The sequence below is a fragment of the Alligator sinensis genome, unplaced genomic scaffold (genome assembly GCF_000455745.1).
Source record: "Alligator sinensis unplaced genomic scaffold, ASM45574v1 scaffold572_1, whole genome shotgun sequence".
Classification (NCBI taxonomy): domain Eukaryota; kingdom Metazoa; phylum Chordata; order Crocodylia; family Alligatoridae; genus Alligator; species Alligator sinensis.
In genome coordinates, this window is record NW_005842288.1 from 1,511,129 (window position 1) to 1,526,099 (window position 14,971).

The 14,971-nt window shown below is 47.3% G+C and overlaps 1 protein-coding gene across 1 annotated transcript in view; it reads right to left on the reverse strand.

Annotated features, from left to right (window-relative positions):
* Positions 1-14,971, reverse strand: part of ST6GAL1 (ST6 beta-galactoside alpha-2,6-sialyltransferase 1) — a 175,512-nt gene that overhangs the window by 29,867 nt on the left and 130,674 nt on the right. The window contains 1 exon segment of the mRNA XM_025209396.1: positions 1-46. This exon segment is cut by the window's left edge and continues 22 nt beyond it. Coding sequence (XP_025065181.1) covers positions 1-46 — 46 coding nt within the window.

Genomic DNA, 14,971 nt, shown 5'->3' on the forward strand with positions numbered 1-14,971 from the left:
CCTTTGGTAGGGGCCCCATTAAATCTCAAAACTGCATCATGGCCATCTGAAAGCAGTAAAAAGAGTTATCAAAAGGTCACTAATGGCTATTATGCAACAGAAAAGAAAAGCATCTATTAAAGGACTATTACAAATATAGCAAATAATTAAGTAGATCTAGTTAAATGTACATAAATTTACATGGTGAATGGTTTCTAAGAGCTGTGCAGTTGGACTCATCAGGAATAATAAAAGGTCAATAGCTTACACGGTGCCATTTTCATGGTTAAGTTGTCTGCTTTGTCAGTTTTCTAATCTGTTTTAAAAAAATCATTAGTGTAATCCAGAATCCATTAAAATGCAAAATAACCACACTTCCCCAGAATATGTCTGTACAAACTATCCTCATAGTGGTTTCTTAAAGGGAAACAATTGGAACTGGGTATGAATAGACTACAATGTCTTATCTGCCCTGAACTGAAAGAGGTGATTCTTACTACCCTGAGAACAAAATCTAAAAGCCATAGTAGAAACCAATAATCACAGAAAATTAGGGTTGGAATGGACCTTAGGAGGTCATCTAGTCCAACCCCCTGCTCAAAGCAGGACCAGCCCCAACTAGATCATCACAGCCAAGGTTTTGTCTAACTAGGTCTTAAAAACCTCCAAGGATGGAAAGTCCACAACCTCTCTGAGTAACCTGTTCCAGTGTCACCCTCCTCGTACGAAAGTTTTTCTTAATATCCAACCCACACTTCCCTTGCTGCAACTCGAGACCATTGCTCCTTGTTTTGTCATTTGCCACCACTGAGAACAGTGTAGCTCCATCCTCTTTCGAACCTCCCTTCAGGTAGTAGAAGGCTGCTATTAAATCCTTCTCAGTCTTCTTTTCCCCAGATTAAATAAGCCCAGTTTCCTCACCCTCTCCTCAGAAGTCATGTGCCACAGCCCCATCGCCATTTTCATTGCCCTCTACTAGATTCTCTTTGGACTTTTGGGGCCCAAAACTGAACACAGTACTCCAGATATGGCCTCGCCAGTGCTGAATAGAGGGGAATAATCATTGATTACTACCCTCTGAGCCCAATGCTCCACAGTTTTCTATCCACCTTACAGTCCACTCATCCAGCCTGTACTTCCTTAGTTTTCCTGCAAGAATGTTGTGAGAAACCATATCAAAAGCCTTGCTAAAAATCAAGGTACACCACATCCACTGGTCTCCCCATGTCCACAGAGCCAGTCACCTCATCATAGAAGACAATCAGGTTGGTCAGGCATGACTTGCCCTTGGTGAATCCATGCTGACTGTTCCTAAATCTCCAGGGATCCTGGTTTTCTCTGATAAAAAAAAAATCCCCAATTTTCGGATTTAAAAAAGTAACACAAAATTCACATTTTTCCATTATTAAAATGAAACACCATTCACACACACACCCCCTCTGTATTGCTTGGACATGCAGGGATGAAGTCAGGTAGGCCAAAGCACAAGTGCAGTTGCAGCTAGCAAGGGATGTGCAGGGGAACAAGAAGCATTACTACAAGTATGTCAGTAACAGGAGGAAGATCAGGGAATGTATGGGTCTCTTACTGAATGGGAGAGGCAACCTACTGACAGAGGATGCAGAAAAGGCTGAAGTGCTCAGTGTCTTTTTCAGCTCAGTCTTCACAGGCAAGGTCAGCTCCCAGACTACTGTATCTGGCAGCACAGTTTGGGGAGGAGGTGAGCAGCCAACAGTGGCAAAAGAACAGTGCAAGCAGATTACAGACTATTTAGAAAAGCTGGACATATACAAGTCCATGGGGCTGGATGGGATGCACCCAAGGGTGCTGAGCAAATTGGCTGATGTGATTGCAGAGCTGCTGGCCATCATCTTTACAAACTCATGGCTATCAGGAGAGGTCCTGGATGATTGGAAAAGGGCAAACATAGTGCCCATATTTAAGAAAAGGAAAAAGTAAGATCATGGGACAGATCCTCAAGGAATCCATTTCTAAGCACTTGAGGGAAAAGAATGTGAGCAGCGGGGATCCCGGTTTTCTCTGATAAAAAAAAAAATCCTCAATTTTTGGATTAAAAAAGTAACCCAAAATCCACATTTTTCCATGACTAAAATGAAACACCAGCCGATATCAGGGTGATTGAAGTCCCCCATGAGAACCAGGGCCCATGATTGGGAAACTTCTACTAGTTGTTTGAAGAAAGCCTCATCCACCACCTCCTCCTGGTCTGGTGGTCTATAGCAGACCTCCACCATGACATCACCCTTGTTGCTCTCCCCTCTGACCCTAACCCAGAGACTGTCAAACAGGCCCATCTCCAGTTTCATACTGGGACTCTGAGCAATCATACGGCTTTTAGATAAAGTGCAACTCCTCTTCCTCTTCTCCCCTGCCTGTCCTTCTTAAACAGTTTATACCCATCTATGACAGTGCTCCAGTCATGCAAGCTCCCACCAAGTCTCTGTTATTCCAATCACGTCATAGTGCCATGACTATGCAAGGACTTCCAGTTCTTCCTGCTTGTTTCCCAAGCTCTGTGCATCCATGTACAGGTACCTGAGGTAACTAGTTGATTGCCCTGATTTCTTAGGAAGAATGAGAATGCCTCCCCTGTTGTTCCCTCCTGCTTGCTCTTCCTCCAGGTCACCCACTTCCCCACTTACCTCACAGCATTTGTCTCCATCCCTCAGCAAACCTAGTTTAAAGCCCTCCTCACTAGGTTGGTGAGCCTGTCTGCTAAGATGCTCTTCCCCCTCTTTGTCAGGTGGATCCTATCTCTTCCTGTCAATCCTTCCCTTTGTCCCCCACAGAAAGCAGTCTCCAACCACGACCATCCATTGCTTCTTCTTGGCAGCAGTTGTCTCGATCTTTCCTACCTTGGGGAGGTCTGTCCTGTCCTCCACCACCAATAGGATGTGCTCCTGCCCTCTGTTCCTAGGGCTCTGTGTCTCCAGATGAACTGCTGCAGGTGGAGATGAAGATTTCTTCTTGCTGCCAGGTCACAAGCTTCCACCTTCCTGGGAGTCCATGTCCTCTCCCTTCTCTAGTGATGCCTCTGGCAGTTGTTCCTTACACAGTCCCAGAGGTCTCCTTCAGCATCAAATCAATGAACTCCTCATGGTGGAGGATGCTTTGGAGCCTCATCACCTCCTGTAGCTCTCTTGTCTGTTCCCTGAGACGCCAACAGGAGGCACTCCCCTGCCTGGATGTCACCAGGAGGAACCTGCAAACCGGTCCCCACAGCTCCAAACCTGGACCTGGGTGGAAGCCTCAATGGTGAGCGGTCCTGCCTGGACAGAAACCTCACAGGTGCAAGCAGAAGCAGAGGCAGTGGCAGTGGTTCTGACATTGTGATGTCCTCCAGCCATTTATTTCCCTGGGTCTCTTAATCTGTCTCTTCTCTCTTACTGCCCTTCTTCCAAGAACGCCTTTGTAGAAGCTGGCCTGTTTACTGTTCCCTGGCCCCAAAGGGTTTCTTTTTCCCTGCTTGCTCACACCGAGCTGAAAGGCTCTCCCCTCAGTTTGGGGTGGGGGAAGCAAACTAGCCTGCGAACTGACCAGTGAACTGCCTAGAACAGGGATGGGCAAACTGTGGCCCAGGGGCTGCATGTGACCTGCCAGGCCATTCTATCCAGCCCGCAGGGCCCCTAAGAAATTTTGAAAATTAATATCAATCTGCCCCTGGCTGCCTGTTATGCAGCCCTCGATAGCTCGCCAAAACTCAGTAAGCGGCCCTCCACCCAAAATAATTGCCCGGCCCTGGCCTAGAAACTGCTTGCCCTGTTTGTTGGCTCCTTGGTCTCCTTTTATTATACTATTTCACACCAAACATCATGCCTCCTGAACACGAAAGGGACAAAACAGTTGCCCAGTATTCATTACATACCTTCTCAAATACAAGTTGTTACATGCTTTTGGTCGTATTGTACTTTCTCTACCTAGCTTCGTTCCCCTTTTCGTTCCAACAGCACCTTTCTCCATATGATTGTTATTGATTGTTTGTATTGTAGAAAGTCCCATTCATGGTAAGGCCAGAGGGGTTGTCATTACATGTTCCCTTCATTTTATGTGGGTTCTGTAGATGCAAATTCACTCTTATGCAGTGACCCTTTTTACACCCGTAATTCATATGTGAGGCAAATTAGTTATATGCAAGGTAATTCTGTAGGGGAAGGGCACGGAGCAGCCCAGAGGCTGCAGGTAGGTGACATCAGCCACTCCTGAGGCTGCAGCATGGAGCAATTTGAAGAGAACTGTCAGTGGGTGTGGGGTGCGGGATGGGGTGTACGGCTCTTGCTGCTACGCACACCCCGGGATGGCTGAGAGCTGGGGGGCTATGCCAGGCCCTTCCTGGGGGTGTGCGCCCCAGATCTGCATGCAGTACAAAGGCAGGCTACCGCTGAGGGCTGGGGCTGACGGTGGCATCAGGCTCTTCCCAGCAGGGGGCTGGGCCCCGCTGCACTTAAAGAGGGAGGCAGTAGCACTGGGAGGGAAGGTTGAGGGGGCTACGGTGGATTTTGGGGTGGCTACAGCCCCCCTCCCAGCACCGCTGCTGCTTGCCCCAAGTGCAGTGTGGCCCAGCCCCCCCGCCAGGAAGAACCCGGCCCCAGCCCACATCAGCCTGCCCTCGTCCCGTGCGTGGATCCAGGGGCACACGGCTTCCAGGAAGAGCCTGGCATAGCCCCCCAGCCCACAGCCCTCCCGGGGTTCACATAGCAGCAAGAGCTGTGCCCCCTCACCCCCTGTCCTGTGCCCTGCACCCACTGACAGTTCCCTCTGCTTTGCTCCCTGCTGCAGCCCTGGAAGTGGACTACGCTGCCTGTCTGCAGCCACTGGGCTGCGCCGCACCCATCCGCACACCCCTTCCCTGAGCCCCAGCCTCACTCCCTCTCTCACCGCTGTGGGAACCTATCCCTATTTGTTACCTTATAAACTGGGTTCCCTTTATGCGAATTCAAGTTATGCACAGTTTTCCAGGAACGCATGTACCACATAAAACGAGGGAAACCTGTACACAGAAACACTACACTAAATACATCTCCCCAGGGCTTAAAAAGCCGTGTCTACACAGGCAAGCTTTACATTTATTCAAGAATGATTAAACCAGTATAGCTCTATACAGTATAACTGCCTCCTCATAGACGCTGACTTACAGAAAAGTAAAGTTGGAAGAAACCTCAGGGCAGTCGCATCAGCCCAATCTCCCTGCTCCACACAGGAACATTCTTGTCAAATCAGATCTGATGCATGCTTGTCAAATCTGCATTTAAAAACTTTCAGTGCCAGGGATTCAATCACTTGTTTCAGCAATCCATGCTAGTACTTAACCACTCCAAGAGTTAGAAACTAAAACTAAAAATTAGACTAACCAGCCTGTAATTTCCTGGGTCCTCTTTTTCCTTTTATAAAGATGGATACTGTATTTGCCCTTTTCTAATCTTGTGGGGCCTCACCTGATCTCTAGGAGTTCTCAATGGTAATAGCCAGTGGCTCTACAATTACTTCAGCCAATTTCTCGGGTACCTCAGGATGGATCTCATTAGATTCTTTGGATTTAAAACATTAGTTATCTTATGTAACTAATCTAAGAGCAACCGACTCATTTATTTTCTATTCTAGACTGAGGACCTACTTCCCTGCCCTTGATGATAATTGTTCTAGTCATCTAACTCTTGACCTTTTTGTGAAGACTTGAGTAAAACAGGCATTAACCATCTCATCCTTCCCTACATCATACATCACTATTTCCTCTCCCTTTTCAGTAAGGAACTGCACCTTCCTAGGTCCTTCTCTGACTTGAGGTATTTACAAAATGCTTCTATTTACCCTTTTATGTCCCTTTGTAGCTGTATCTTAATGTGTGTGCTGTTTTTTTTTCCATTTCCTGCTCCCATGCTCATGCTGTATTCTACTCATCCATAGTAATGTGGCCCACACTTCTATTTATTGCAAGATCTTTTTTTTTAAGGGTTTGAATCATCAGGGAGCTTGTGATTTAACCAAGCATGTCTCTTGCTATATATCCTATCCTTCTTTCACAGTGGGTGAGCAGACTCTTAAAAAAAAAGCACAGCCCTTCTTCAGCTCTCCTCTTCACCTTAAACTTGCCTTCTGTGGGTTTTTACCCACTAGTTCTCAGTTTGCTAAAGTCTGTTTGTCTGAAGTCCAGTGTTTTTATTGTGTCGTTCTCCTTTCTTCCCTTCCATAAGACCTTTAACAGTATCATTTCCATGTAAAGAGTGACTCATTTCAACTTCACTTTAACCACTTACAAAAAAATAAGAGAAAGTGAAGGAGAATAATTTTATATGTAAATAAGAGAACATGCCTAAGTTATACCAGTATCACTACAGCAGTTTATATTCAAACCCTTCTTAAAGCTCCACATGAAGACAACCTCTAACCTAGTTACCTGGGCCTGATCTTGAGAGATGGTGAGTGTGTTCAACTCATACAGCATGATTTTGCAAGATTAGTCACTAAAATTCCATTTAAAGATACCTACTACTCACGTATCTGATAAATTTAGCATTAATCATGTGCCCACAGACTGGTCTTGCCAAAGCTTTGGTCAGTCATGTTTTTCTTCTAAGAATATTAAGTGGTGACAAACTTATCACTTCTGTTTAGTTGTCTCTTTCAGTGTCAAAGCCAAAGTGTGACAAAGGGCTTCTCATTTACAAGCTGTCTTCCACAGCTCTATTTAATTCAGCAGCTCATTTCACTCCTCCTCACTAAGCAAATGGGCCTTATGTTTACAAAACAGCCTACTTGCCTTGGGAACCTAATCAACAGGAAGACCCAATACAGTCCATCCTAGTCGACAAAGTATTGAAGCATATGTTTAATTTTATGCTTGCTTAAAGCCCACTGAATTTGTGGCTGCCAACAGATGTGGGGGGAGAATGGGGGAACAACACTCCCCACCACTGCTTTACTTTCAGCTCAGCACACCCCCACGCCAAGCCCAGCGCATGCCCAGAAGAGGAGATTCGCCAGTTTGAACCAGCTCACCCAAGATTTGTATGAAGTTCATACTTCAGCAGGGCTTCCTGAATAGCTGATTCAATCAGTTATTAGATAAAAGAGCTAAAAAGCCACACTGAAGCACGTGATCTATACAGACGTTGATCAAAATAGGTCAAACTGACGTGGCTCCTCTTCTGGTAAAACATCTTTTTGGGTTTTTTCCCCCACATCTGTCAGCAGTCTATGTGCTTAAGAGCTTTGCTGAAATGGGGCTTTAAAACTGAGTTCCTTTCCCCAGTTAAAACTTGACTTTATCTGCCTGTAAGGATTATCTGTCTGTAAGACTTTATCTGCCTACAAGGAAATTATGCAAATGTTTTTATTGGTCAGAGCTTATAATAGTTTTTCATTTTGGTCCAATGTGTCTGGTTTGCATCACCATTATACTAGTAGGTAAAACCTAATCTGTTCCTAGGTTTTTTCCTAGCCTCACAACTCAATCACAGCAGATTTAACTGCAGGCAGAAATCTATCCATTTTACTACTGGACACTTGGCAAATTATTTACCAGAGAGGAATTCTGTTCTAAAACTTAATGATGAATTTGAAATTCAGAATATTAAAGCCTCTGGAAATATCCACAAAGAGTTAGCGGTGTAAGCCTTGACTACATTAAACAGTGACCTTTTCAGAATTCATCTGTTGTGCTATGGAACAAATAGACGCTTCAGTTTAAGAGACAAGTTGACAGACTGATTGTATGAACAGTAAAATTGCTTTTTGAGTCTGACATGCTTTTGACTCTGTAGCAGTTAGATAACAGTCCATTATACTGCTTAGCCATTCAGATCTGCACATGGATAATGTTCTTCTGGAACAACATATTAACAACATGTTAAAATAGTATTTTCAGATCCTGACGGGCAGGTTTGCTATGAAGAGCAAAAAAAAAACTTTACTGACATTTATGCATAAGTTAGTAAAGACTTATGAAACACAGACATCTTCTTTATGTGCGATGTGGGAAAACAGACACATAGATGAAGGTCACCTTTGCCAAATGTTGGAAAGCTCAAGCTGGGAAACACTTTAAGGTTTCAAGCTGAAGCCTCAAAAATCCAGGCATCCAAAATGAGCACTCCCTTTTTAAGTCTAAGTGATTTGTTCTGAGTCACCCAGGAAGTGTGCAGCAGAACTGCTGCATTTCTATAACATCTCCTATCCTGTAGGATCCTAAAGCACTTCAAGGATTTGGCATATGATTATTGATTATTGGCAGATGATTATGCCTGCACCTCTGCACAGCGCACTGCAAAGTAACAGAGAAGAGGAAACTCAAATGCTTCCAGACAGTGTGATTCCACATTAGATGTTCAGGGCCCTGACCCAACAAGACACTTAGGCACATGGTTTTTCTTATAAGCTTAGTTATGAGTAACCTCCAAACATGTCACTACAGCTACTCCTCGTTTAACATTGTAGTTAGGTTCTTGAAAAATACAACTTTAAGCAAAACGATGTTAAGTGAATCCAAATTCCCCATAAGAATTAATGTAAATAGGGGGGGTTAGGTTCCAGAGAATTTTTTTTTTTCTCCAGACAAAAGACATTATATACCCGGGTCCACAGCCCCCTGCCCCCATTCCTTCATGCTGCGGCCTCAGGTGGGGCAGCTCCCCACTGCCATGCACACTCCCGCAGGTAAGTGGGGGCAGGGTTTGAGCCCCTGTAGGGAGGAAACTGGCCAGGGCTAGGGCCGCTGCCCAGCTGAGCGGTGCTTGGGGCCACAATATGCAGCTGCAGAGCTCCAGCAGGGAGCAGGATGGGGCCATGGGTGGCTCGTTCAGGGCAGGAGGAGAGCCGGCTCCCCACTGCCACATGCACTCTGGGGAGGGGAGTCCTCTTCCCCCGCACTTACCTGCTGGAGCTGCTCTGCAGGCTGACTGGGGCCATGTGCATATACATACATGCACATGGCACTCCCTGTCTCACTAGCAGGCAGTGGCCAAACAATGTTATAACAGGACACTCAAATGATGAAACAACGTTAACTGAGATGATGTTAAGTGAGAAGTACCTGTACTGGCAGGCTTTATATTAAGTCTCTGCTAGACTGGAGTCCTAAGCCTGCAACTATAAATATATGAAGCAAAAGGAATGAACTGGAGGCAACACAAGCTTTTTTTTTTTTTTAAATGGCATTTTTGATGTCGTAACATGAAATCTTGGAGTTACAGGCCTAAAAGTTCATTTTCATTGGCCAAACATTCTTAAAGGGACAGAGATACCTTTTGTTATGGACCAAAACCACTTCTGTGGTATGACTGGGGATTGACTATTATTTCTTTCAACCATAAAATGAAAAGAATGGAGTTCTGGGGAGTCATCTGTGAGGGAATAGTAATGAAGAGTGTCAACAATCACAATGAAACACTTTAAACTGCCACAACAACAGATTCGAGTCTGATCTTGGTCCCAGAGGAATCAGTGGGGCCAAAAAGAGATGTTTTCTCTTGATCTTAGTGGGTAAACAGGAGACTGCTCTGTTTTCTGACTGTTGGAGTTATAGTGTTCTCATAAATCAGACTGCAAAAGTCCTACCCATCTTCTCTGCTGTACTGGAAGTGGTTACTAGGTCACGTCCCTGGGCACAATCAAACAATTTGGTTCCATTTAAAATCAGCAGAGCTGCCCCAACTGATACCACAAGAGTCTCTGGCCTTTTGTCAACCAAGTCAAGATGCTATTGCACCTTAGTGTCACAGGGTACCATCTGTAGGGGTGCCTGTAAAGTCCCTAGAGGCCAAAAAGGACATTTCTGTACCCTGCTCTGTGAACAGTCTGCCCTTGTATCACCCACTATGCCCAGATGGTAATTGTTAGTAAAATGAGGGAGGCTGCCCTGGTGTTATTGTAATGACCACCAGATTCATGGTCAAGGCCTTATGGGCCAACTGCATGGCTCTGTTCTGCCCCTGCACCATGCTCCAAGTTTCACAGATGTCATCTTCATTGATGTTCTCCCATTACTTACACAGCCCTTCTCTGGACCCTCAGACCCCTCAGTCTCTTCATTCAACCCCGCCCTGAACTGCCAGACCCCTCAGTCTCCCACTCGGCCCCTCTCTGGGCCCTCAGACCCCTGAGTCCCTCTCTCAACCCCTTCCTGGGATGCCATGCTCCTTTGGTCTCTTCATGGACCCTTCTGGCCCCACACTTTCCTGGCTGCTCTCTAGGCCTCTGAACTCTTCTGGTCCCACTCTATTACCAGCCCTTCACAAGGCCTCCAGACCCTTCTGGTCCCTCTGTCTCTTGGCCCACTCTGAGCCCCTGGACCCATCTGATCTCACTTTCTCTTAGCCCACTTTGAACCTCTAGACCAGGGGGTGTAACCAGGGGTACACATACCCCTGGGGAACTTTGAAAGGTCTCAGGGGGCATGTGGGGGCGCGTAAGGATAGAATGCCACCACCCCGTGCCACTGCCTCACAGGAGCAGGGCCAAGGCAGGATGAGAGTAGGGTTGTACAGACACTGGCTGCCCTCCCCCTCCCCCCACTCTGCATCCAGCTGCTCACCACCCCTATTCCACATATGGCCACTCGTCACCCCTCCACCCAATGTCTGGCCACTCACCACCCCACTGGGGGTACACTTATTAAAAGGGGGGCCACCAGGGGTACACATTTTAAAAAGTTGAAAACCCTTGCTCTAGACCCTTCTGGTCCCACTCTCTCCCTTCCTTTTCCATCAGGGTGTGATCCCTTAGCCTTCCCCCTCCACATGGTAACCCATAAGGCAGTGGAAGCTGAGGCTCAAGGTGCCACATAGTCACCTTTCCCTGGAGTGGCAACACATGGCAATTTGTGGAGGCTTCCCTACCACAGGCAGCACCACCATGCTAACCAGCCCCAGTAGGGTGCAGTTTCAGGTCTTAACCAGAACCAGTCTCTGGCCATTCTGATCTTAGTCCTGGCCACTTCTGGCCTCCTCCTTGATGTCCTATGCCCCTCTGGAGCTGTACACCTCTGGGCCTCCTGTCCCTGGCTCAATCTCACCTCCAGGACCCCCCTGGCCCTGGCTCTCTCTCAGACCCCTTCGCTTGAACCCTCCTCAGCTAATACTGCATCAGTCACCTTCATCCTGGGCCACATACCCCTTGACCTCTTCCTCTCAGCTGTGGCCACACATGGACCTTCAGCTTCTCCTTTCCAAGGCACTGGCCCCACCTTGGGCCAGTCAAGATCTCCATGCTCCCTCGGCTCTGGCAGCCTCTGCAGTGGTCTAATTCAACCTTCTGACTCCTCTTGGGCCCTGGCTCTGGACAGGCCACTTGAGATTCTGAGGGTCAGTCCTCTCCTCTGTGGGTCTGCCCTCTCCGGTCCCTCCACAGATCTCTCACTCTCTGCCTCTCTCTCTCTGGGCTCACCCAGGTCACACAAACACAGCCCCTCTCTCTGGGCTCACCCAGACCCCTAAATAGGCCCCCATGAACTCAGTCCCTGTCTTAGGGCTCTGGATCCCATACCAGGTCCCCAGGAACCTCCTCCACCCCCACAGTTCCTTCCCAAACCTCCAGACTGCTTTCTGCTGTTCTCTCCTTGCTGGCATTCAGGACCTACTGGGCAATGGTACCTCACCAGCTTCCAGGATCTTACTGCCAGCTCTGCTCTCGGGGTCTGGGTTTATATTCTGCCTAAGCCCAGCCCTTCTCCAGTCAGATGACTCCACCACTCAGCTCTAGCATCACCTGCAGGCTCCCTGGTTCATCTGACTCTGCAGTTACCCCTGGCCTGCACCTGTGCTGCTTTGCAGGCTGCTTCAGCTCTGAAAGTAGCAGGTGCCCTAAGTATCCTGCCACACGTGGGTACCTGTATTTTTGGTTTCTGGCATATGACTTGTTTGTTCACCCCAGCTTGATTTATGTACTCTGTGGAAGTGCTTTCTGACACAGTCTAGATAAACCAGAACTATTGCCACAAAGGTTTCTCTTCTTTCCTTTTCTCTTAGTCCAAGGCTTGCTGATGCTCATCTAAAAAGAAACAGAGCCCTCACACCATACCACACTCTCCCTGAAATAAACACTTTGGACCAAAGGGAATCTTGATTTTCTCTCTTTTTCAGAAACTGATCTGCTCTGATGAGTATCAATCTGAACATGTGAGTAGAAACAAGGTGCTAGTGTCATCTGAGATGTGGTTTCAGTAACACCTGCACTTATATGTATCATCTTAGCCCATGTAGTTGAGGAAGACTTCACATGAAGGAAGTCAAGGAATGCCACTCCATAGATTTCAAAGACATTAGGGGCTGGAAGGGACCTTGTGAGATCGAGTCCAGCTCCCCTGCCAGAGGCAGGAAGTCTGCAGAAATCAAATGATCCCAGCAAGATAAACATCCAAATGCCTTTTGAATGAGTTCAGAGTAGGTGCTTGCACCACCTGTAGGGGAATCTGTTCCAGACCTTGGGCACTCAGACTGTAAAGAAGTTTTTCCTTATATCAAGTCTGAATCGGCCTTCTAGAATTTTGTGACTGTTAGACCTAGTTACCCCTTGGGGAGCACTGGTGAACAACTGTTCTCCCAAACCCTGATGCACCCCTCTCATATATTTATAGGCAGCCACCAAGTCTCCCCTGAGTCTTCTCTTCACCAGGCTGAAGAATCCCATGTCTCTCAGCCTCTCCTCGTAAGGTTTGCTCTCTTGGTCTTTGATCATATGGGTGGCTCTCCTCTGGACTCTCTCGAGCTTATCCATATCCCTCCTGAACTGGAGGGCCCAAAACTGGATGCAGTACTCCAGCTGAGGCCTCTCTAAGGCCAAGTAAAATGGGAGGATGACGTCCCTGGTTTTGCCTGAGATGCGTCGATGGATGCATGTAGAGTTTGGTTTGTTTTGCTGACCACAGCATTGCACTGGTGGCTTATGTTCATCTTGTGGTCAATATAGACCCCCAAGTCTCTTTTGGTCACGGTGCTAGCAAGTGTAGTACCACCGAGCCTATAAGTATTATCTAAGGCCAAGTAAAATGGGAGGATGACGTCCCTGGTTTTGCCTGAGATGCGTCGATGGATGCATGTAGAGTTTGGTTTGTTTTGCTGACCACAGCATTGCACTGGTGGCTTATGTTCATCTTGTGGTCAATATAGACCCCCAAGTCTCTTTTGGTCACGGTGCTAGCAAGTGTAGTACCACCGAGCCTATAAGTATTACACTGTTTTTTTCTCCCAAGGTGTAGTACCCTGCACTTCTCTACATTGAATGCCAACAGGTTTTGTTCCGCCCACTTTACAAGTGTGTCCAGGTTGGCCTATTTCCCCAGCCTGTCCTCCAGCATGACCACCTTCCCCCATAGTTTAGTGTTGTCTGTGAACTTTGCAAGTCCACATCTGATTCCCAAATCCAGATCATTAATGAAGATATTGAAGAGTACTGGCGTGAGCACCAAGCCCTGGGGGGATCCACTGGTAACCTTGTGGCATGTTGATTTGTTTCCATCAACTAGTATGCTTTGGGTCCAACCCCGGAGCCAGTTCCCCTGCCATTGGACCATGAGATGGTTGAGGCCACAGTGAGCACCAAGCCCTGGGGGGATCCACTGGTAACCTTGTGGCATGTTGATTTGTTTCCATCAACTAGTATGCTTTGGGTCCAACCCCGGAGCCAGTTCCCCTGCCATTGGACCATGAGATGGTTGAGGCCACAGCTCCCCAGCTTGGTCATGAGGACATCATGGGAGATCAAGTCAAAGGCCTTCTTGAAATCCAGATAAATAACATCAACCTCATCTTCCTTGTCCAGACAATGCATCACCTGGTCATAGAAGGAGATGAGGATGATCAGGCAAGACCTTCCAGCAATAAAACCATGTTGGCTGGCATTCAGTAGGCTGCCTTCCGTTAGCCTGGTGCAGATGGATCCCTTGATAATTTTCTCCAAGATCTTTCCAGGGATGGACATCAGACTGATAGGTCTTCCTCCCTTTCTTGAAGATTGGGACCACACTGGCTCTTTGCCAGTCTTCCAGTACATCACCCAAGCACCACAAGCTTTCAAATATCTTGGCCATAGGTCTTGCTATGATGTCCGCCAGCTCTTTTAAGACTCTTGGGGGCAATCTGTCCGGGCCCACAGACCTACAGATGCCAAGCCTCTGGAGGTGTTCTTTCACTTGATCTACATCAATTGTAGGCCCATCTCCCTAGCCCTGGATGCTTTGCATCCTGTCTGACAGCATGAACCCCTTGGATGGGTGGAAAACTGATGCAAAGTAATCATTTAGGAGATTGGCCTTTTCCTGAGCATCAGACATCAGCTGCCCCATTTGATCTCGCAGGGGGCCAATGTTGCTTTTGTTCTTCCTCCAACTTCCCACATATCTGAAGAATGACTTTTTGTTTTGATTCCAGAGGCTAGCCTGAGGTCAGCTGCTGCCTTGGCTTTTCTGGACAGCTCCCTAAAGGTACGGGCTAGTGCTGAGTAGTCCTCCTTGGTGATGATTCAAGTTCTCCATCTGGTGTAGGCTTCTCCTTTTTGGTTTCAGGAGATCCAGAAGTTCCCTATTGAGCCAACGGGGCTTCCCTGCCCCCAACTGCATTTTTGATTCCAGAGGCTAGCCTGAGGTCAGCTGCTGCCTTGGCTTTTCTGGACAGCTCCCTAAAGGTACGGGCTAGTGCTGAGTAGTCCTCCTTGGTGATGATTCAAGTTCTCCATCTGGTGTAGGCTTCTCCTTTTTGGTTTCAGGAGATCCAGAAGTTCCCTATTGAGCCAACGGGGCTTCCCTGCCCCCAACTGCATTTCCTGCGGGATGGGATGGACTTCCCTTGCACTTTGATTGAGTTCTTTAGAAACAAACATTTCTTATGGACTCCCCTTCCTAAAGGGCCATTGTCCCTTAGTGCCTGACTGACCAGTTTCCTGAGTTGGTGAAAGTCAGCCTTCCCAAAGTTGAGGATTTCTATTTTGCCAAGGGATTTGCCCACCCTGTGTTGGACAGACAAAGTAAATCAGATCATGGTCGCTG